The sequence below is a fragment of the Spermophilus citellus genome (genome assembly GCF_964194105.1).
Source record: "Spermophilus citellus genome assembly, chromosome: 5".
NCBI classification, from domain to species: domain Eukaryota; kingdom Metazoa; phylum Chordata; class Mammalia; order Rodentia; family Sciuridae; genus Spermophilus; species Spermophilus citellus.
The window spans coordinates 108202227-108224998 of record NC_138186.1 but is presented as its reverse complement, the minus strand read 5'-3'; the positions used below and the strand labels follow the sequence as shown (position 1 = coordinate 108224998).

Here is a 22772-nt window from a genome sequence, read left to right as displayed (position 1 = left end):
ATCAAACAATTTTGCTGGGTTAATAGTTTGGGGGATACTGAAGAGATTTAGTCGGATTAAGGCAAAGTTTTTTTAAAAAAGAAACATGTTCCTTGGTGATATTATAGGTTTATTCTTCCCTCCCTCCCTTCCTTTTAACCTTTGGGACATCAGTAAATATTTGTTGACATTAAAAAGGTCGAATTTTTATATCTTACCTGCCCAGCTGAAAACACTAACAAATGTTCATAGAAACCTATGTCACTACCAGAGTCCAGAGAAGCGCTTTAAAAAGCAAGCTGGGCAAGAGGAGCAATGTTTTACCATTCTATTGGAGAAGGCATCCCAAGCTCCTAGGAGAGAGCAGGGCACAGAACAGGCATTCAAAAAAGACGTGCTGATTGGAGGAAGCGTGCTTTAAGTAGCAAAGGTAATCCCGCTCTTGGGGGGGCGTATGGCCTTTTCAGTTCCTTGCCACTCATTTCGGTGGAGGTAGCGTTGGCACCGGAACAGAGACGAAGGTCCTAGATCCAGACCCTCCCACTGCTTCCCCACCTTCCCGCAGCTGGAACCAGTTGTGAGCGGTTTTGCTACGGGCCTGTGGGATAGGTCTGCTGCCCCTGAGAGAAGAAGGGCATCTGCATCCGTGTCACTGTGCGCAGGCTGAGGCCAGCGAGCCCCATTTGGCTTTTCCTCCGGTGCCTGGGGTGCAGCGGGCGGCACAGCAGCGACCGTCTGGCGCGCTCCACCCGCCGCTCCTCCCACCAGGCGGGCTCACCTTCAAGTGTGCGGTGGTTGCCGGGATCTTCCCTCTATTCCCAGAAGGTACAAAGTTTGGTTCTGTGGAGTCACCTGCGGGACTGAGCTGGGGTGGATGGCCAGCGGGTTTCACACTTATTCGGTAAAGAAAGAGGACACGGGTGGAAAGAGCTGGGGAGTGACTTTCTGGGAAGTAGTCGTCCCAATCCAGAAAGCCGGAGCGCGGGGACTCTTTGTGGCAGTGAATGAGTTGAAATAAAGTAGCAAAGGGGAGGCGCTGCTCATTGGTTTGTGTTTATCTAAGCAAGACTGCAGGGTACCTTTTCCGAATTAAAAAAGCCAAATACAGTTCATCTCCTAATAGTTCCTCTTTGTCCAAGTCCCACGTTTGCACCCTCAGATGGCCTTCTGTCAAGTACCCCTCCTGCTCCCGCACTTGTTTACACTTCTATTATTCATATGTTACATATCCCCTGTAAGGTCACCTGAACTTTCCAGAGACCCTAAGGAAGTTTGTGAATGTCCCGGGGCGTGGGCAGAAGGGAGGTGGGCCTTTGCCAGTCAGCGTGCAGCTTCTTAGAGACTTTGAGAAATTCTTCTTAAAAGCACTTTCTTTAGCAACAAAAGAGAATCATGCTTCTTGTACTTCTTAATAAGACTTTGCCTCAAAGCCTAACTTTGAGATAGTGTTTTCTTATTAAATGTTCTCTAAAACTAAACTAAAGAATTAGCCATAAACATGAAATGTTCTTGGGTTTCAGGTATGCACAGATACTTGACTGAACTTAGCTCACTGCAAATTTGGAGGTGGTGTGTTTTCAGGGAATGTTTTATAACTTTTTAATTTTGCATTTTCTACTTAAATAATAATCTGTCAGTATAATTTAGTGGGTGGTGAGGTTAGGGATTTGCTGATTGTCTGGTTATGAATAGGATGAGTTGGTAGCCCAATATTTGTGTTTCATTTCGATCATGACATCTGTTTAATGTCACAATTGAATTGGCTTTGCAGAGCAGACATACCCTTATCTGTTGTCTTGTGGCTATGACAAGATAATTACAGGGGCAATATGCTTGACTCTTAGCCTAACACAGGTTGTTAAACTGCATAAAGCAATCCAATTCCAAGGAAAGAGTTTTTCTAGCCTAGGGAATAAAGTGTCATCAATGCACAGGCCACCTAAGGTTTCTGAAATATTAATGTAGATTGTTAAGCAAAGATTGAACAGGGGAGGAAAAAACCACCAGGCACTTTAAGAGGGACCAAGAATAGTCCTGACTGCCAGTGAGAGAACTAATTTCCTTTTCTACTATCATCTGGGCTTCCCTCAAATTCCCAAAATGGATTGGGGAGGGTGTCTATTGCTGTAGAATAAGAAGTTCAGTATTTTAAGAGGCAAGCCTGTAACACTTAACACAAGTGGTAGGCTAAATGTGCAAGGGGCACCAATTGTCCTGCCAGGACCACAGACTCCCTACATTACTATTTTAGTCCCTGAGTTGGGTGGGGTCTCTCCCTCCACTGGACCACTGGAAGCCCATTAGATCTAGTGATGAGGGCAGCCTCTGGTCAGAGGTCCCAGGTACACTGTCCCAGGGACAGTCACAGTTCTCACTGCATAAAGGATGGGAATCACTCCTGTGCTTTGAAGAAGCCTGAATACCTCTGCTTTCCACCATGACAACCCCTTCCCCACTGTGACACCCATTCCTTCAACCCACCTGGAAGGATCCAAAGCTATTACCTTACCCTCAGATCCCTATGCACTTATTTTTAACATTATGACCCACAAAAGTGAAATAAATAAAAGTGAAGGAAATTGAGGATAGCTGGAGATAGGAAAGAAGAAGGGGAAAGTTTTGTGCCTCAGGACTTAAGAATGAACCTTTGTTAACAGCCTTTTCTGCTTTAGGCAGTGTTCAGATGCTTCATTTTTATCAAATCCTCAGGATAACTAGGTAAGATAGATAGTATTATTCCCACTTCTCCCATGGGGGAACAGGCTCAGAAAGTTTAGTGGCTAAAACCACACAGCTGTAAAGCCAAAGGAATAGATTAGGACATGGTCCATTGAACTCTACCTGCAGGAAGGTAAGTATTCTTTAATTGTAAGAGCTGATTAAAAAAAAAAGAAGCCCCAGCATCTCTGTCCTCCATCTACATCCATCTTCAGCTTTCCTGAGGAGGCTGAGCTGGGGCCAAATCTGCCTGTAGCCATGTCCCAGGAATGTGTACATGTCTGGGGTTTCTTTCAACATATTGGGCCTCACCAGCTGCCCTATCCCTGCCATTCCCCACCCTTTACCTCCATTTTTGCACACTCTCCATTACTTTAATCCCAAACTATCAAGTACTAGGCTTCCAGAACCATTGATATGGGCTCTTTTTCTCCTGGGGCACCACCTTTTCACTTCATGCTTCATGATGGTAGATGTCATAAAGATCACTCCAAATAAAACAGGAAATGCACATTTAAGGGCTCATAGTAGATGCAGCTTCAAGGTCTAAGGAATCCAATAAATTTGTGGTGCACTTTATTGAATTAAAATAGAATTTTTTACTCTTTCTAAACTCTCAAACCTAAGAGAGTTCCTGTTGGATCTCAGCATTTGGCATGACTATCAGATCACCCATTTCAGTAAATACCACACATGTGCACACACATGCATGCACACACAGTCAATAGTATATCCTGTGACTCTAACATGCTCAGAGACCTAGCTGGAAACCATGCTTTTATTCTTGAAGACTTATATTAACATGTAAAACATTGGCAAAGTTTTACTATAGGGAACTCAAGTTTCATACACTCAGTAGCTCATTACCCCAATTTTGAAATAATTTGTGTACTAGTGGGTTGGTAAGTATTGAAAATACTGAAGTCTCACCAACTGGGTCCCACCTTGACATTCCAAATCTTCAAGAAAAGTTCAGGCCTTTATGAGGTCAGGTCAGGGGAAAGCAAAGGGAAACATCTGGGAACCATTGTTTCCACCATGTTTACAGGAAAGAGATCAAAGGCCAACCACATGGCTTTAGAGGCAGACAGAACTGGGTTCAAGTTTTGACCCTATCGCTCACTCACAGGGAATCTGAGCAAAGTTCCTATCCTCTTAGCCCAGTGTCCTCTTTTGCAAAATAAAGATAAAATTGCCTGCATTTGAAAGTTACTGTGAAATTTAAATAGAAAAATGCACACAAAGAGCTGAGTATGATATCAGGCATATTACAAAAGGTCTGTAAATTTTTTTCACAATTGATCCTTTACATTCTGTGTTGGTTTCCTATGTCTTCCTTTTTTTCATTGAAATCTAGATAGTAATTTTAAACTGGAGGTATATTTCCATAAGCATAAACGTGAATGTTCTTTAATGATTGGAAATGCTTGTTTTTAGCATGTGCTTTGGATTTATTTTCCTCATTAGAGTCACAGGTGTGTTGGTGAGTATGACTGTGCATTAAGGCTGGTTTCATCAGTGACTCCTAAAAACCTAGGGAAGTTAATACCAGTCATGGATAAATATTTTCTGATGGCCATTCTTGAAAAGAAATTCAGTTTTTTGTTCATTATATGTAAAGAATTACATACCTAATAATAGTAACTTAAGTCCAATAGTAGTGAGCTTTTAAGAGATGCATCCTGATCCTTCCCAGTATTTGAGAATGATCAAAAGCGAGAAGCAGACTGGTAGAGGATAAAGGGTAAGGTCTCTCTATTTTGTCTGAACCACTGACAAATGCTGTTGGTTGAGTATCCTCTTTTTTCTTGCATTGAGTTTGGATCTCTATGTGCTTCAGATAAATCTATGTCCATTTCTTGCTATGAAAGGAAAGATGAATCTAAATTGTTTTTTTTTCAGTACTGATGATTGAACCCAGGGGCACTTCACCACTAAGCTCTATCCTCTTTTTATTTTATTTTGAGTGGAACTCTGTAAGTTGCTTAGAGCCTTACTAAGTTGCAGAGGCTGGCCTTGTGATCCTCCTGCCTCACTCAGCCTCCAAAGTAGCTGGATTACAGGTGTGTTCCACCATGCTTGGCTCTGGATTATTTGTGACCATTCTTCTAATTGCACTCTTCCAATGTTTGGTGTCTTAAGGAGCATGTAGCACTATAGCAGCCATTATCAGAGGAAGATTCTACAGAAGGGACCACTAGGAAAAGATCACATGTTCTGCAAAATGTCCGCAAAAAAGAGTTTGTCTCTTTTCTGGCTTTGTTGTGCTTATATGGAAATGTAATGTGCCCCATCCACATATTCCTTAAGAAAGACCACTTTCACCATTTGGTATCCCTGAGGGAAAGCCTTACATGATGAGAACAGTGCAGTGGAGAAAGAAGGAAAAGTTCTGGAACCCTGTTGTCATCATTAGCACTGAAGTAAGCAGTCTTAGAAATACCATTCTCTTCCACAGTGAAAGTGCCCTCAGTGGACCTCTCTGTTGTGTTTAAGCTGATAGGGCTGGGTCTTCTTAAACGTGCAGGTGAAGGTATCCCACATGAATTGCACACCAGCCAAAGAATACCAAACCAGAAACCTCTTGCAAGAAAATCATTCTAAGATCAAATGGATTCACTATTCTCTGGTGTCTATGGCTGCCTTTGTTCAGGGAATGCAGATTAATGATTTTTAATTTAGTCTGTTTTCTGTCTCAATACTTTTTTGAAAACGATTAACCCTCTGTGTGTCTATTGTTAATCTATTTTATTCTTTTGTTTTATTATTGACTTGTAAACAGCTTACCAAGAAATAATATTTTGTACCCACATAAAATCTTTTGTCATTTTTATTTTTCCATATTATATAACTAAGTTACTTTTAGTTTCTTTAATATATTTATCAATTTATTTCTATTTTGTTTCTTTTTACCTCTTAATATTTATATTTTATTTTTCCATGTAATATTTTGATCTTTTTTTTGCTTTCAGTATAGTTTATCTTTTAAATATATGCATGTGCATACATACTTTTGGAAGAGGCATGATGTAGTAGAAGCATGGCATTTTGCGTCAACCTGGTTTAAATTCTGGCTCTGGTCTGTCCATGTAGTTTTTGGCAAATTCCTTAAACTAAAAGCAAAAGTGGTGACAGTGAGCATGGAATGATGTAATTACAGAACCAGTCCTAAAGGAGATGTAAAGATTAAGATGTCAGGCCACATGCCTTGAGAATTTTTAATTACAAACTGATCAAAAAGTGGAAGAAGAGAGAAAGAAGGTGGGAGATAGAGTGAATGACCTCTGGTGTAATAAATGTGAGCCAAAAATATTTATTATTTAAACTGACAAGTATTCAAAATATTAAGAACATTAAAACATACAAAGATTAAAAATAGACCAAAATTGAGTAGTGCAGAGCCAGAAGGGATGTACCAAGGGAAGGGGAATGGGCTAATGCTATTTTCCATATTGAAGAACTAGGAGATAATATCTAAAGAATTAAAATCTAAAAGTAGTATATAATATTAAACAAAGGTAACCTTCAAAGCAAAAATACACATAAGTGTGTTAGAAAAATCAAAACAAAGTGATAGTGAAAAATACAGAAAAAATAGATAATTTCTCTCATATATGTATATGTGTGTATATAAGCTATAAAAGACTTCTGGGCTTCCTTATTACTCAAGATAATAAATCTTTTGAAAGCCATTTGTGTTGTTTTATTGAAGCTGGCAGTTGAAAGCATCCTTATTGATCAACCTACCAGCTACATGATACCTAACCAGAAGCCCCTTGCAAAGAAACCAACCCTTCCCTCCAGAGTTAAAACCAAATATATCTATTATGATAGATGCAGAAGAGTTCATTTTCGCCTCTATATCAAGAAAATAATTACAAACTGACTTATAAAGCAATATCCAACTCTATGCTGTAGATAAGGCATAACTTAAAGTGGTTCAGAGAAGTTGAAAAATAAAACGTGTATGCAAAAGTATATCATATAAACACAAACAGATGCATATTTTTTAATAACATGAGATTATAAGATCAAGGAATTCTAAAGAAAACAGGGTTTTAAGGTGGAAATTTCAATAATGCTGAATATTTCTAGGAAACCAACTAAAATAAGGACACAGAAAAATTTCTTTGATTTAGCCAATAATGAGATTGAGCAATCTTGAAAAGAATGGTTTTGTTGAGGTGATGAGGCAAAACCTACAGTGTGAAAATCTCAACTTTTTTCCCAGCAATTATGATCATACTTGCTTCTGAAAGTTCAGAGTATGGGGCAGGGCTATGTAGTAGTGTATGGCCCTCATAACAGGAAAGATGGCTGTCGGATATATTCTAGCTCAGATAACTGTTTGCAACCTAGTTCTACTCACAGCATCCTCTATAAACAAATACGTAATATGAAGATTCAGGAGCAAGAACAGGGGTTTTGTTCATTTGTTTGGTTTTGTTTTTGCAGGACGGGTTACTAATACAACAACTGGCTAGGGCCACATATTCCTTAAGAAAGACCACTTTCACCAAGAGAATGCCCCACCTTGGGTCCCCCGAGGAAAAATGAGGTGATGAGCATCTAGTACCACTCTCTTCTTGTATCTACATGTAACAAATAGGCTTCTTCCTCTGACATCTAGTGTTTGGGTGTTATATTCGACCAACCTGTATTGGGAGTTTAGGGAGAATTGGAAAAAGCCATTTCCCCATTAAGAATTAATCCATTCAACTCAGATGGCACCCCTATTAGCATCCTGGATAGATTTTTTTTATGTCATAGATATTACATTTATGAACAGTCTCCCTGAATGGAGTTGGATAAAGGTAAATTGATGTGAGTCATTAGCTAATGCTTCAGTTAGGAGGTCCAGTTAGGAGGTCGCTGCTGGTACACAGTAACTATGAAGTAAGTATTGGTTATCTTGAAGTGACTAAAAGGCTGAGAAGGAATATTGCTGAGGTGGGAAAGGAGGCTATTATAACTGCAGAGAGAGTAGAACTTTGTGAAGAACCCAGAGGACATTCAGCTGAGTAGAACACAGAGATGGGGGCCCAGGGTTTAGGAAGCCCTGAAATCAGAGTCTAGAATATGGAATTAGATGCAAGATATACAGGAGGGATGAACATTGGAGAGAAAAACTGTTAACTCTGCCAACAAGTATGTGTTGAGCTTATGTTGGGCATGCATAGTAACTTACAGTTTGAGGAAAGTGGCATGTAAACACAGAACTAAAAATTAGGAAGTATACACAAAACCTTGGAGTATACAGGAGGGAGAAACTTCCAGCACTGGAAATAACCAGGGTAAGCCATTGTGAAAAGAGAACTTCTCCACATCATCAAGAAAGAAAAGAGATTTTCACAAAGAAAATAAGTAAAGGCACAAATTTGAAATTAATAGCAATAGTAATAATCAAGACTTATTTCACGGTTACTGTGCACCATAACTTCCCAGCACCATCTCATTTCCTCACAAATGTATGCAGTGAGTTATATGATTCTCCTTGAACAGATACGGAGCCAAGATTAAAAGAAGTTGATAATTAAACCAATGACCTTGAGCCTAATGGAAAAAAAAGTAGGCCCAAAATTTCCATCATATCAGATTAGGCCCCAACTTCCTTAAGACTCCTATAGCACAAGAATTAAAACCAAGAATCAATAAATGAGATGGATTCAAACTAAAAAGCTTCTTCTCAGCAAAAGAAACAGTGAGGTGAATAGAGAGCCTACAGAATGGGAGAAAATCTTTACCACAAGCACATCAGATAGAGCACTAATCTCTAGGATATATAAAGCACTCAAAAACCTTAACATCAAAAAAAAAACAAATAACCCAATCAATAAATGGGCCAAGGAACTGAATAGACACTTTGCAGAAGAGGATATACAATCAATCAACAAATAAATGAAAAAATATTCAACATCTCTATCAATTAGAGAAATGCAAATCAAAACCACTCTAATATTGTATCTGACTCCAGTCAGAATCACAGCTATCAATGGGGCTGGGGATGTGGCTCAAGCTGTAGTGTGCTCGCCTGGCATGCGTGTGGCCCAGGTTCGATCCTCAGTACCACATACAAACAAAGATGTTGTGCCTGCCGAAAACTAGAAAATAAATATTAAAGGGTTCTCTCTCTCTCTCTCTCTCTCTCTCTCTCTCTCTCTCTCTCTCTCTCTCTCTCTTAAAAAAAAAAGAATCACAGCTATCAAGAATACAAACAACAATGAGTGTTGGTGAGGATGTGGGGAAAAAGGTGCACTCATACATTGCTGGTGGGACTGCAAATTGGTGCACCCAATCTGGAAAGCAGTATGGAGATTCCTTGGAAAACTTGTAATGGAACCACCATTTGACCCAGCTATCCTACTCCTTGGTTTATACCTAAAGGACTTAAAAATAATGCTACATACATACATAGCCATATCAATGTTATGGCAGCATAATTCACAATAGCTAAATTGCGAAACCAACCCAAATGCCCTTCAGTAGATGAATGGATAGGGAAACTTTAGTATATATACACAAGGGAACATTACTCAGCATTAAAAGAAAATAAAATCATGGCATTTGCAGATAAATGGATGAGTTGGAGAATATCATGCTAAGTGAAGTAAGACAATCCCCAAAAAACAAAGGCTGAATGTTTTCTTTGATATGAGGATGCTGATTCATAATGGTGATATGGGGGTGGGGAGTATGGGAGGAATGGAGGAACTTTACATATGGCAAAGGGGAGGGAGGGGAAGGAAGGGAGTAAGGGGGCAGTAATGATGGTAGGATGAGTTATACATCATTACCCTAAGTACATGTATGAAGACATGAATGGTGTGAAAATACTTTGTGTATAATCAGTGACTTGAAAAATTGTGCTCTATATGTGTAATATGAAATGAATTACATCTGCTATCATGTATAACAAATTAGAATAAATAAATAATTTAATAAAAAAATAAATAAATGTTTTTTAAAAAAGAAGTTGATAGATTTGCCTAGAATCAGCCCAGCTTATCCATTCCTAGCTACACACAGCAATGTCCAGATCCTCCAAAGGACAAGGACTTTACTAGAAGCCAGCCTTCAGTTTTCAGTAAAACCACTCTAGTCACAAGCATCTGCCCAGCAATGGAACATTTATTTTTCTTATAGTCACCCTCTTCTTTGATATTTTTTTAAACAAAATTTTCTGTAGTTGTAGATGGACAGCATGTCTTTTATTTATTTATTTAATTTTATGTGGTGCTGAGGATTGAACCCTCACATGCTAGGCAAGTACTCTGCCACTGAGCTGCAACCTTAGCCCTCTTCTTCAATCTTGAAACCCATTCATACAGGGAAGTGCTTAGCAGAAAAAAAATAGGTGAATTCATTTCAACTCTAAATAAACATATATTTGTCTCTGTCTTAAATATGGAATATTAAGTGATAGATACAGGAATTGCTAAATTTTTGTCCGAGCCACAGCTTAAGGCAAGCTACACCTTTAAAATTAAAAATAATAAAAAGGAGAAGAAATAAGCAAAAAAAAAAATACTATGTTTGATGGCCAAGTTAAAGATTAGCCAGCCGCTTGGAAGGCCCCAAGACATTTATTTTTACTGTAATACATTTCTGATTGTCAAACTAAAATGTCTCTTATTGTATAGCATTTGACCTATTTGAAGAAGTGCAAATTATCTAAGGGTTTTTCCTTTGTTAAATTCACAGCCCTATTTTGACATCCACTCAAATATGTAATAACTTTTTATCATAAAACCTGCAGCAGAAATGAATACTAAATTTTTCATGCAACCCTTCTGGGATTGTACTGTCAGAATGGATATATCTTTTCTTTGATGTTTTTGAAATTAGTTTTATGTAATCAGTACCTGTCAGTGGGACACTGAGTATTGACAGAATAAAGAATTCTTCCACTTTCTCATTGCTATTAAATACCTCACTGTCAATTTTTAGAATATGCAGGATTTGACTCAGCCCTGAAATTTCCAACATAGATGGTATTTTACATCTGTGATAGTAATCATTGTGTCCTTGAAAAGGTTATATCTAGAAGATTCTCTCTCTCTCTCTCTCTCTCTCTCTCTCTCTCTCTCTCACACACACACACACACACACACACCCCTTCCATGCAGTTTTAAGTCCATCCCACATACCCAGACAGCTCTTCACTGCCTCTCTGAGAGGGCCAGGGGATGACCTATGTAGTTCTATGGAATTGCCTGAACCTCCTATAGCCTCTCTGAGGCTTTTGAAATGATCATACCAGGGTATTGGTAGAAGCAGCTTCAGTGTCAGCCTGCCCTCACCTGGCAATGAGAGGCTCTCACAGAGGGTGCGCTCCAGATACAGGGGTGTACACTGACTTTCCTTTGACTCTTCTCACTCTCCTCCACAGGTGGGTCTGGTGCTGAGGACAATTCACATACCTTGAAAATAGCACATCTTAGTTAAATTAATGCCAACAAAGGACCCTAGATTGGTTAAGTGAAGTCTACTAGTATGCTTTTAGAATGCTTCCCTTATTGTAAACTACAGAAGAGAATAATCAGCTTATAAATTAAATTGGCTAAATTAAACAAAAATCTGTAACATTAGTCACCATTTTTATATGAGGCTATTTTGATGCTAGTAAATTTTCAGCAGGAAACAACTCTTTTGCAAATTACAACTTGTAGGTCAGCTGGGCACAGTGCCAGGCCATTATAATTTTTTTTTCCTTTTTAATTACTTGGCCAAGAAGGAACGTAAATTTTTCAGAAATTTTCTACTTTAACCCTGTTTACTATTATAACTCATATAATTCTTACAAAGTATATAATATCAGGATTATATTAAAGGGTATTAAATTAGCAACAATATAACTAATCATTATATAAATTATCAAGGACATTTTCTATAGTCAGCTTCCAGGGCAGCTTTGCCCAACAGAATTATGAGCCACAAAGGCAAGCCATGTGTATCATTTTAAATTTTGTAGCAGCTGCAGCTAAAAATAAAAATAAGTGAAATTAATTTGAATATATTTTAACACATTACTTTAAAAACATTATTCCATCTGTAATTCAATACAAGAACAGATTTTGCATTTTTACACCTAATAGTCAAAATCAAGTGTACATTTTTATACTTACAGCACACCTTAATTCAGACACACCACATCAAATGATCAGTAACCCCTTTGTGGCTAGTGACTACTGTGGTTGTAAGGTAAAGTTCAGGGTCACATGCATGCTGTGCTCTGAGGAGATAGGATAAAGGATGAATTAAAAATGACTTCTACCCTCTGAGAGGGCTAAGTGTGGGGAGTCAATCCAGGTGGGGACCTTCTTTGGGTGAATAGGGCTGCTTATATGCATCTTTCTGCTAATTAGACACTCTCAGTCACCTGACTTCCAGGTGTCAGGAAATGGGCACAAGGTGCTAATTTTATTAAGACAAAACACTCTACTATCATTATCCAGAAAACCACTTTAATATACAACTGTCTGATATTTACAAAATAAATACTCCCACATACACACTAGGATGTAACCTGTATAATATACCAGAAGCCTGGCAGTGGTACCTTCCTCCCCCTAGTTCCTCCCTGCCCACACCCTAGTCAATATCACAACAAGACTCTCTAATTTAGCATCCTGCTTTGGAAAGTCCACTGCCCCTCTCACCCTAACTGCAGCATAAATTGTGAAGAGGATACATTTCTGGGGTTCAAGCCTTCTTTGTTCTTCCCCAGCCTCTGTATGTCCTCTTTTTCCTTCAGGGAGTGCCACTATGTGGCTTTTCTAAAGAGCTGCCTTGAACTCCTGTAGCTTCTTTCAGAGTCTTAAAGGCTGGCAAGACCAGGAAATTCCCCTTAAAACACGACTGCTTTCAGAGAAGGTTCTGATGGAAGTTCTTAATTCCACACCGAGCATTTAATACAATACTTTCTTTCCTTAGGGATTTTCATATCATAAGCATCATTTGTACCACGAAGAAGAAAGGCTACATTCTCAGTTAAATTAATTTCAAGCATCAGTAGGCAAGGGAGAGGAAGGGCAGCTTCCTGGAGCTGCTGAGCTGTTGCTAATGAAGCTCCAGCCTGCTCTGCCTTTGGCTGGGGCCGCCAGTCAGGCCCTTCAGCAGCCTGGCCTTCCCTCACATTCCTCTAGACCTTTGCCACATCATGTGGGAATAGCTGCCTAAGTTGATTCTTAAAGTGAGTTTTTTCCTGCCTTCCCAATTTGTGGGTATGATTCTTGAATTTACCACATATTAGAAGTATCCACATTTACTTTATATTCATTTCCAGAACAGCAATGATGTGGCCCAAGATTGATCATTAGCATGATAAATTATACTTATCACCTGGCAAACTTCGAGATGGTTGAATTAATTAAAAAAAAAATAGCCTCATTTTTATGAGGCTCCTAAATTCTGAAGCTGAAGCATGACATTTTGAGCTTCTAATTCAACACTTTCTTTAAAATCATGGACACAGGAGTGGAAGTGCCTTATCCAGTAGGCACAGTAGCCCAGGGCCTACAGTGTTTCCAGGACTCAGTGGATGTGTATTCATTTCTTTTCAAATTCGGAAGAAAAGCTGGATTTTATTTGTCTTTATGCCCATGTAGCTATAAAATACGATTTTTCATATTTTCCTTGGAGGAAAGGACCCAGGAAAGGAAAACTGTCTCAAGCCTGTGAGCAATGAAGCAGCACTTGCTGGATGGTTTCCAGCCCCCATGAACAACCTCAGAGATATTCTGTTCTTCCTAAACAAAGAGTAATTTCCTTCAAAGATTTTTCTCCCACTACTTGCCCTAACAAAACAATGAGCTGAAGTTGTTCTAACAATCTAGAAGATATTAGAAAAAGAAGACATAAAACAGGAGAGTCTGGATTCTCTAGCCTATTTTCAAATCTACAAAAAGCATTCCCTCAGTTAATACAGTTCAGGGTCGAAGGAGATTTTTTTTAATGTGCTAATTAAAATATTAAGTACTGCTTGAGCAGAAAAAAAATCAATTTTTATTCACACATTTTGAGAGTGATTCATGAATGAGTGGGATAACATGTCAGACTGTGTCTCAGGTCCTATTTGCCTTATCAAAAGTTAAGTATTTACCTACCTCAAACCAATTCACTAAAATATAACTTCATTACAGCAGAGAAGTCAAAACTAAAAGAGAATAAACAGGTCAGTAAGTATTAGAACTAGGCCTCTATAAGCCTAATATTGCTTTTTTATCTTTTATTGATTTCATTTTTAAAAAATACACAACAGCAGTGGAAAGCATTACAATTCTTATTACACATACAGAGCACAATTTTTCATATCTCTGTATATAAAGTATGTTCACACCAATTTATCCCTTTATACATGTACTTTGGGTTTTTTTTCATTATGATTCTTAATACACATATATACCACAATTTTTCATATCTCTGTTTGTATATAAAGTATGTCTTCATACATGTACTTTGTATAATTATGTCCATCACATTTCACCATCCTTGCCAATCCCCTGCCCCCTCCCTTTCCTTCCCACCTCCCTGCCCTATCTAAAATTAATCTATCCTCCCATGCTCTCCCTCCCTACCCCACTATGAGTCAACTGCCTTATATCAGAGAAAACATTTGGCATTTGATTTTGGGGGGATTGGCTGAATTCACTTAGCATTATCTTCTCCAACGCCATCCATTTACCTACAAATGCATGATTTTGTTCTTTTTTTTAATGCTGAGTAAAATTCTATTATGTATATATGCCACATTTTTTTATCCATTCATCCACTGAAAGGCATCTAGGTTGGCTCCACAGTTTAGCTATTGTTAATTGTGCTGCTATAAACATTGATGTGGCTGTGTCCCTGTAGTATGCTGTTTTAAGTCCATTGCTTTTGATGTAGTGGAATGTGTGAGTTGTTGACAAGAGAAGCAACTTGTCTGTAGTAAAAGGCCAGTGAGTATGTGAGACAAGGACCTAAGGATGCAAATCACTTAAATTAAATGGAAAACTCGAATCCTCATAGACCTAGACCCCTGTCAACAGTCTTACTGCAAGGCTTAGGAGATCTTTTGGAAGCGAGTGGATGGATCTGGTGTAAAAGAAGCTGCTGGAAGGTGAACCTAAGTAGAATGCAGGGTATGAAGACACCTGGAAGTCTGGTGGATATAATTGCAAATATAAGGTAGCTGAGGAGCACTATTAAAAAGCCACAGGTGATGCTACATGAAAGTGGACAGGCTTGGCCAGCTTGTAGCAGCCACACCTGGGTACCTGTTTTTGAACAAGGGCATGAGTAGACAGTCATGAGGAGTTGAGCTGTGGGAGCAGTTTTGGCTACACAAATAGAGACTGCAACAGCTTTGCTCCTTCACACCATCAATCACCTTTTATGACTTCATCTCCTTGGGTACGCCATCTGGAAATGCCCCAAAGCTGTGCACAGTTGGTGCTCACCAGATTATAGCTGGGTTTTATATGGGTGAAAATCCTCAGATATAAAAAGATTGAGACTTGTGCAAAATCACATAGTTTCCTAAGGCTATAGATTCTGAACTGAAATATAGATGATATTATATGTGATCATTGTAGTTTGAATAGATAAAGATTATGCAGCTAAAAGTGTAGGGGAAAAGAATAATAGATTTTGGTTAGGCAATCAAAATACTATGTTATTTTCCATTTCTGGTATTGTTAGCTTTCTTAAATTTTTCATATCTTTTTTCACTTTGAAAAAGTATTCACATTTTTATATATTTTTTTAAATTGTTGATAGACCTTTATTTTATTTATTTATATGTGGTGCTGAGAATTGAACCTAGTACCTCACACATGCCAGGCAAGTGTGCTACCACTTAGCCATAGCCCCAACCCCACTTTTAAATTTGTTTTATATTATTATTTTTTTAATTTGTTCTACTTAGTTGTATATGACAGCAGAAAGTATTTCAATTCTTCATACACAAATGAAGCACAACATTTCAGTTCTCTGGTCGTACATGGTGTAGAGACACACCATTCGTGCAATCATACATGTACCTAGGGTAACCATGTCCATCTCATTCCACCATCTTTCCTACTCTCATAACCATTCCTCATCCTCCCCTTTGTCCAATCCAAATCACTTTTAAATTTGTATTGATAACTTTATATTTTTCTTAAAGACCCACCCTGATTGTATAAGAAAAAGTACTACAAATCCTACTATATGCATGACTACACCCCACTGTGAGCTCTGATTCCTGCATCATTCCAGTGGAGAGAGACTTCTCTCCAATTACATTAAAAAAGAATTCAAAAGAATGAGGCTATGACTGTTGAGACAAAGAGTAAAGTGACCTTCTATATTAATCAAGGTTGAGCATAAAGTTCAGTTGTTTAGTGTTTAGCCACTGAGAATAGATAACCAATGAGATGCATGAGAGGCTGAAATGAAGTGGTGGGTATGTTTAAAATGTACTTCCAAACTATTCAACCACATTTTGACATCATCATCGACTCATGGTATATTCTCCATTGGAATAAACTCCATTAGTCTCTTCTGTCCAGCATCCCCTGGTCACTTGGAGATAAATGAAAAAACTAAGAAGTGAGAGGTGGGATAGCTCTTGGGAGGTTCCTTCTAGTGAGAGATGACCTAGTCATTTCAGGAGCTGTCTGGACAGCATCAGTAGATAGAGATGGAATTATAGGTGTGATCCCCTTTCCTCTGTTCTCTTCAAGCTCTGGAGTGCTTAGAACTAAAAGCTGGTGCTTTGTTTCTAAACCCATTCTCTGTAGCTTAAAGGTCAGAGCCTTAACCTCAGCCCTGTCTTGGTTCCCAATTCATTCCTACAACTCTCACCATCTCATCTCCATCCCAGGGGCTCACACCAGCAAGCACATTCTAGGGCATAATGATGGTCATGATGGGGATGATAATGGCTGACAGTATGAGAAAACATTATTCTCAGAACTTTTTTGTGATAAATCTTTTATGACAATACTGTCATATTATTCATCACAACTGTAGTCTGAGTTATGTACTATTATTGTTACTATTTTACATAGGGAGACTGAGACTTGGAGAGATTACTTAATTGGTGTTACAGATTTCAAGCAGCAGAACATCAAACATTTATATAACCGCAAGCCCTTAAATATTGGGGTGTGACTTGAGGTCTTCATCAGGTTCTTGTTGATCTTATTCACTGCTATAGACACTATGTATGTGGAAAGAATGAATGACATAAAATAAAGTATATGCTGAGAGATCATTAAAAATGGAGATTCCCCAGAGCTTCAATACAATGGAACAAGATGGGTGGATGAGGTGAAAAATGAGATCCTCCTGTTATGTGGGATATAACTTAGCAAATCTGCACAACTTGGATTCACAGGTGTGTGGGTGTGTGTGGGAAGGAGTGTTGACAGGCAAATGTAGTTGTTCTGTTTTGTACTTTGATGATATCAAAACACCTCAATAACTTCGAATTATTAGCAGATGATTTTTCTGATATTTAAAGTAATAAAACAAGCAGCCATAAAGCTGACTCATCAGTTACTTCATCCTGTCATGACTCTGTTTACTGGAAAAAAAGTTGAGAATAATTATTTTAGGCTTTATTTCAAAAAATAATCACAACTGTGAAATTATCACTGCAATATAAATGAATACATCATCTGCTAGTCCTTTTGATTTATTCTGTGCATCATGCTCTTCTCTACCATATACATTTTCTTAACACTTTTCAGACTTCTTAACATACTTTTTTCTTAAAAAATAGTCTAATTTCCTTTAAATTCATTCCTCATTTTGCTTGTCCTAGTCATCATGAATAAATTGCGTATGTATGAAGATGTCAGTGTATATAGATGAACGTTGTGAATCAGAATACATTAAACTGACACTGTCAGTCTTCTATCAACACCAACCTCACAAGCATAAATTTTCTTTTCTTTCTTTTTTTTTTTTTAGAAAAAAAATCTTGCTACAAAAAAGCATTCTCAACTGCTTATGACTTGTTTTCTGGGGTCATAGTCCAAATAAGTGTCAAAACTTAAAACTTAAGAAATGAGAAAAAGTCTTATACTTTAAAAAGTTTCAAGGGAAAAGTGCTTTCTCTTAATACAGGCTAGGTGGGTTCACCCAGCAGTACCACATGAACACTGATATAGAGATAACACGGGTGTGTCTGCAAAGAATTTTTTATGAAGTTAATCATATATAGCATCAGATTTTATCATAAAATTAGGGGTAGTTTTCCTATATGAAAATTACCCTTAAATATAATAAAAACATTCTGAAGAATTAACTCTGTGTAAACGGTACTTTAAAACAGCTAAGTAAATATTAATGATATTTAAAATAGGAACACAATATCAATACTAATAATTAGACTTTTTAAATGTCCAATATTGAACACATCAGTGAATTAATATTTTATTCCTTAACTAATGAACAGCCTATTGAGAATAGGATTAACAAAATTTTAATTATATAGAATTTCCACTAATACATCAACTTGTCTTTACTTCAAATCTCAACATTTACAGGAGGTGCGACACATGAAGTCCTTTTTTTGTTTGTTTCTTGCTTGCTTTTTGGAGTAAAGGTCTCACTATGTTGCCCAGGCTAGTTTGGAACTCTTGGGTTCAAGCCATCCTCCAGCCTTAACCTTCAGGTATCTGAGACCACATGGGTGCACCATTATGCCCAAATTGCTAAGCATGAAGTTTTAATTGACACAAAGGAAATCAATGCCTGCCAAGGAACAGTGCTCTTACTTTGTCAGGTATTTGAGACACAAGTAAAGGTTATAGATTAAAGGTTACAGTTTGCTTTCAGAGTTCATTCCCCACAGAGAATTATTTAACAGAATTATGTCCCACTCTGAATCTCCCATCTTCCTCAGAGGACTTGATAACGGGGAGAGAAAGAAAGAAAGCAAGAGGTACACAGAGGTGAAGGGGTGAGACTGAAGCACTTTGAGTTTAGATTTCAGTAACCTGGGAATTGTCAACAATAAGTAAGTCCCCTGACTTTGCAATTTTATTTTTTATTAAACATTAAAACATATTAACATGTAGCTAAACTGATTATACTCCCAAATCTTAAATGTCAGACCATCAGTCTTAGAAATAGACTTATTAGTATGCCTGCTGACTAAAATTTGAGGAGCCATATTCCTCCAGATTATATTTGGAGAATATTGAAATTCATAAAATGATTTGGGAGATCACGGAAATTGCTATACATAATTCATTGGGAAAAGTTTGCCCATCTTAATTTAAATCATTGTTTCTAAAAATGCAGGTCATTGCAGGTCCCCCAAACTTGCTCATTTGAATATATAATCCATATTATCTTTTTTACACTTACAGAGATGCTTTAAAAGCAGTTGATATGAGTTCATTTTTCTCCTGTGCCTCAAGTTATTATAATTACAAAACACTAGACTTTTTTTGTTTCCCTCAAAATCTCCTTTTAATTTATTTGTTCTTTTTTTATACATGACAGTAGAATGCGCTTTAACAAATTATATGTATATATGTATTTCAACTTCCCATTCTTCTGGTTGTACAGTATGTGGAATTACATTGGCCATGTATTCATATATGGACATAGAAAAGTAATGTTCAATTCATTATATTAACTTTCCTACTCCCAATCCCCCTCCCTTCCCTTCATTCCCCTTTGTCTAATCCAAAGTACTATTTTTCCCTACCCTGCCCCCTTATTGTGAATTAGCATCCATATACCAGAGAGAACATTTGGTCTTCAGGTTTTTGGTATTGGTTTATTTCACTTAGCATGATAGTCTCTAGTTCCATCCATTAATTGGCAAATACCTTAATTTCATTTATCTTTATGGCTGAGTACTATTCCATTGTGTGTATACACCACATTTTCTTTATCCGTTCATCTGTTGAAGGACATCTAGGCCAGTTCCATAGTTTAGCTATTGGGAATTGAACTGCTATAAACATTGATTCAAGTAACCCAATTTATTGTTACCAGAAAACAGACATTTTTAAAATGTCTTTACCAAGACAGTTGACTGCACAAATAATTTTTCAGCTCTGTTATATTTTATTTGCTTACTTGTTTATATTTAGGTTGAACAGTGGGGGCATTTATCTCTGTATACTTCTTTGCACATGGTGCTTTCACTGGTCATGACACTTTTACCCTCATACAGCTAGCTACCTTTTGCTGAACTGACCCATTCCTATTGACTATCTTGAATAGTCCAAGGACCACATCAAGAATTCTTACCCATTCCATCCTAAACAATCAGCTGGATATACACCATGTACTAACAAGCAGACAAAGATATGTTTAACAACCTGAGTGTTGCTGAGATACTAGCCACTACAAATAGACAATTAGACATAAGTTGTAAACAACCAGTACCAGTACATGCTGAACAAATATAAACTCTGCTCAAAGCAAGAACTACAATACAGTGTGAAGACAAGCATGGTGCTTCTCGTGCTGTTCTGTAGTTTGCTGTTGACCTTCTCTTCTGGTAACCTATGAGATCATTATTAAAAAGGGCCAATCATACTTACCCTGGAATCCTGTGTCAGCTTTTTTGCTACTGTGACTAAAAGGCCTGACAAGACCTATTTTAAGGTGGTAAAGTTTATATGGGGCTCACAGTTTCAGAGGTGTCAGTCCATAGATGGCTGGCTCCATAACTCTGGAACTGAGTAGGCTGAACATCATGGTGGAAGTGTGTAGTAGAGGAAAGCAGCTCAGGACTTGGCACCAGGAAACAGAAAGAGAGTTCCACTCAACAAGAACAAAATATTATAAGAACTCCCAGGGACTCACCTCCTCCAGCCACAATCTGCCTGCCTAAATAGTTACCACCCAGTTAACCCGTACCAGGGGATTAATGCACTGATTAGGCTAAACTCTCATAACCCAATTATTTCACCTCTAAATTTTCTTGCATTGTCTCAGACATGAGTTTTGAGGGGACACTAATATCTAAACCATAATAACATTGTGTTGTGTGAACTCTTGGTACAAATGAGGCTCCAACAAATATTCTTTGAATTAAGTAAAGGAAATCTATACTGGAAAAACTCAATAAACAAATCACCTCCTATTACTTCACAGCTTTTAACACTGGAAGCCCATGAACAATGAATTCATTTCACTCAACCTTTTGGAACACCTCTACTGAAATTTTAAACAAATCCTGGAATAAAGAGTTTGCTTTTGAAGCCCCCAGCATTGTGGATACAGTCATCCTTCCTTCCATGATTGGGATTATCTGTTTAACAGGGCTGGTTGGCAACATTCTCATTGTATTCACAATAGTAAGGTAAGGACTTCTTTTTCTTTTCTTCCATAATGTGGGGAACACATTCTAAACTCTCTAAATAAATCAAGTGAATCCTTCCCTTGTAGGATTTGCTTAATGAAATCAGGTTTAGGGAATATTTGCTTAAGATAATTAAAGAAGATTCTACAGATATTTTCATCATACATTCAGTAATATCTGAGTTGCTGATCTCAAAACAGTTAAGACCTAGTCCAATGCTTACTGCTGGGTCAGTTAATTTTTAGAGCCAGGAGTTTTAATCTCAGACACATATTAAAATCACCTGGGAAGCTTTTAAAAATCCTAACATGAGGTTTCACCACAAACTCATTAACTCAAAATCTTTGGAGGTGGAGCCCCGACAGGGGTTGAAGTAGCAACACAACTATTTTATTTTCCAGAAATAAGAGTTACCCTAAGGTGACCTGTTTTGGCTGAAGGAAATCCCTTTTCACTCACCTGGGCATCTGAAGATGCAGGGAGCATAGATAGTGAGATGTTTCCCCTCTGTGTAGACCATCCCAGTATAGACCTAACTGAGGGACATCTGCTCCCCAGGACCTCCTCCTGCCTCTGCTCCACTGCTCCCTCCTCACTTCAGGTCATTTCTTCCTTCCTCTCAAGTTGAGCAAAATGTTTGATCTGGAGAAAAATTACAGGTTATTTGTTTTCTTTTTTAATATTTATTTTTTAGTTGTAGTTGGACACATTATCTTTATTTCAGTTATCTATTTTTATGTAGTGCTGAGGATCAAACCCAGGGTCCCACACGTGTAAGGCAAGCGCTCTACCCCTGAGCCACAATCCCAGCCCCAGGTCATTTGTTTTCTATGGACTTGACAAAATTGGTTTACAATTAATACACATGTGCCCCATCATACTTGATATCTTTGCTGTATTGATTATTTTCACAGTTTAGTTTTACTACTTTTAATCAACACAAGATGTCAAATTTTTTTGTTGTGTTCTCTGCTCATACTTACGACTGTCAATTTTTAAAATGTTTGCCCTTCTTTGTTATTTAAGGTGTACTACATAATAGGTATTTTCACATGTGTCCCATCATACTTGATATCTTTACTGTAATAATTATTTTCACAGTTAAATTTTACTACTTTTAATCAATACAAGATGTTAATTTTTTAACATATGATAGATGATAGATGATAAATTTTTATAATATGCTATATAATAAAAATCAACCACATATCATACTAATAACTGTCATTTTTTAAAATGTTTGCCGTATTTATATGTTATATAAGATGTAGTATATAATGGGTGTTTTCAGCATTAAATTAACCTATATCTATAACAAACTTTGTGGAGCATATGAAACTAAAATCCACAGTTGTAAACTCATTTGATCCTCAAAGATGAAGTACCTCTATTATACCTATTTGGAGAAAGAGGCTCAGGAGAGTAAATAATTTGCCCAACATCACACAGCTATTAAGTGGCAGTCCTGGCAACTGGACCCAGACGCTATGATGTCACCTTCCAGGCTATTTCCTCCACCCTAACAAAAATAAGTGATTTATCAAAATTAAAAAGATACTGTTGTACTTTTTTTTTTGTGAGTGGAAGAATCCTCACAGGACCAGTTAACAGCAAGATCAGTTCCCAGGATGACGATGTGAATGATGATCAATAGTAGAAATAGCAAAAAAATGTTACAGCCACATCTGACTCTAAAAAAACTCATAGGCTAGCAAAGAAGGTAAAATTTAAACATATGGAATAGTTCAACAATAATACAAAACACTGAAAACAA

General features: G+C 37.6%; 1 protein-coding gene across 1 annotated transcript in view; it reads left to right on the top strand.

Annotated features, from left to right (window-relative positions):
* Nucleotides 1-298: 298 nt before the first annotated feature.
* Nucleotides 299-22772, top strand: part of MCHR2 (melanin concentrating hormone receptor 2) — a gene marked incomplete at its 3' end in the record, with an annotated part of 38132 nt that continues 15658 nt past the window's right edge. Inside the window, exons 1-2 of the mRNA XM_081295008.1 lie at nt 299-409; nt 20791-20998. Coding sequence (XP_081151134.1) covers nt 20817-20998 — 182 coding nt within the window. The 5' untranslated portion in view covers nt 299-409; nt 20791-20816. The remainder of the gene's footprint in view (nt 410-20790; nt 20999-22772) is intronic.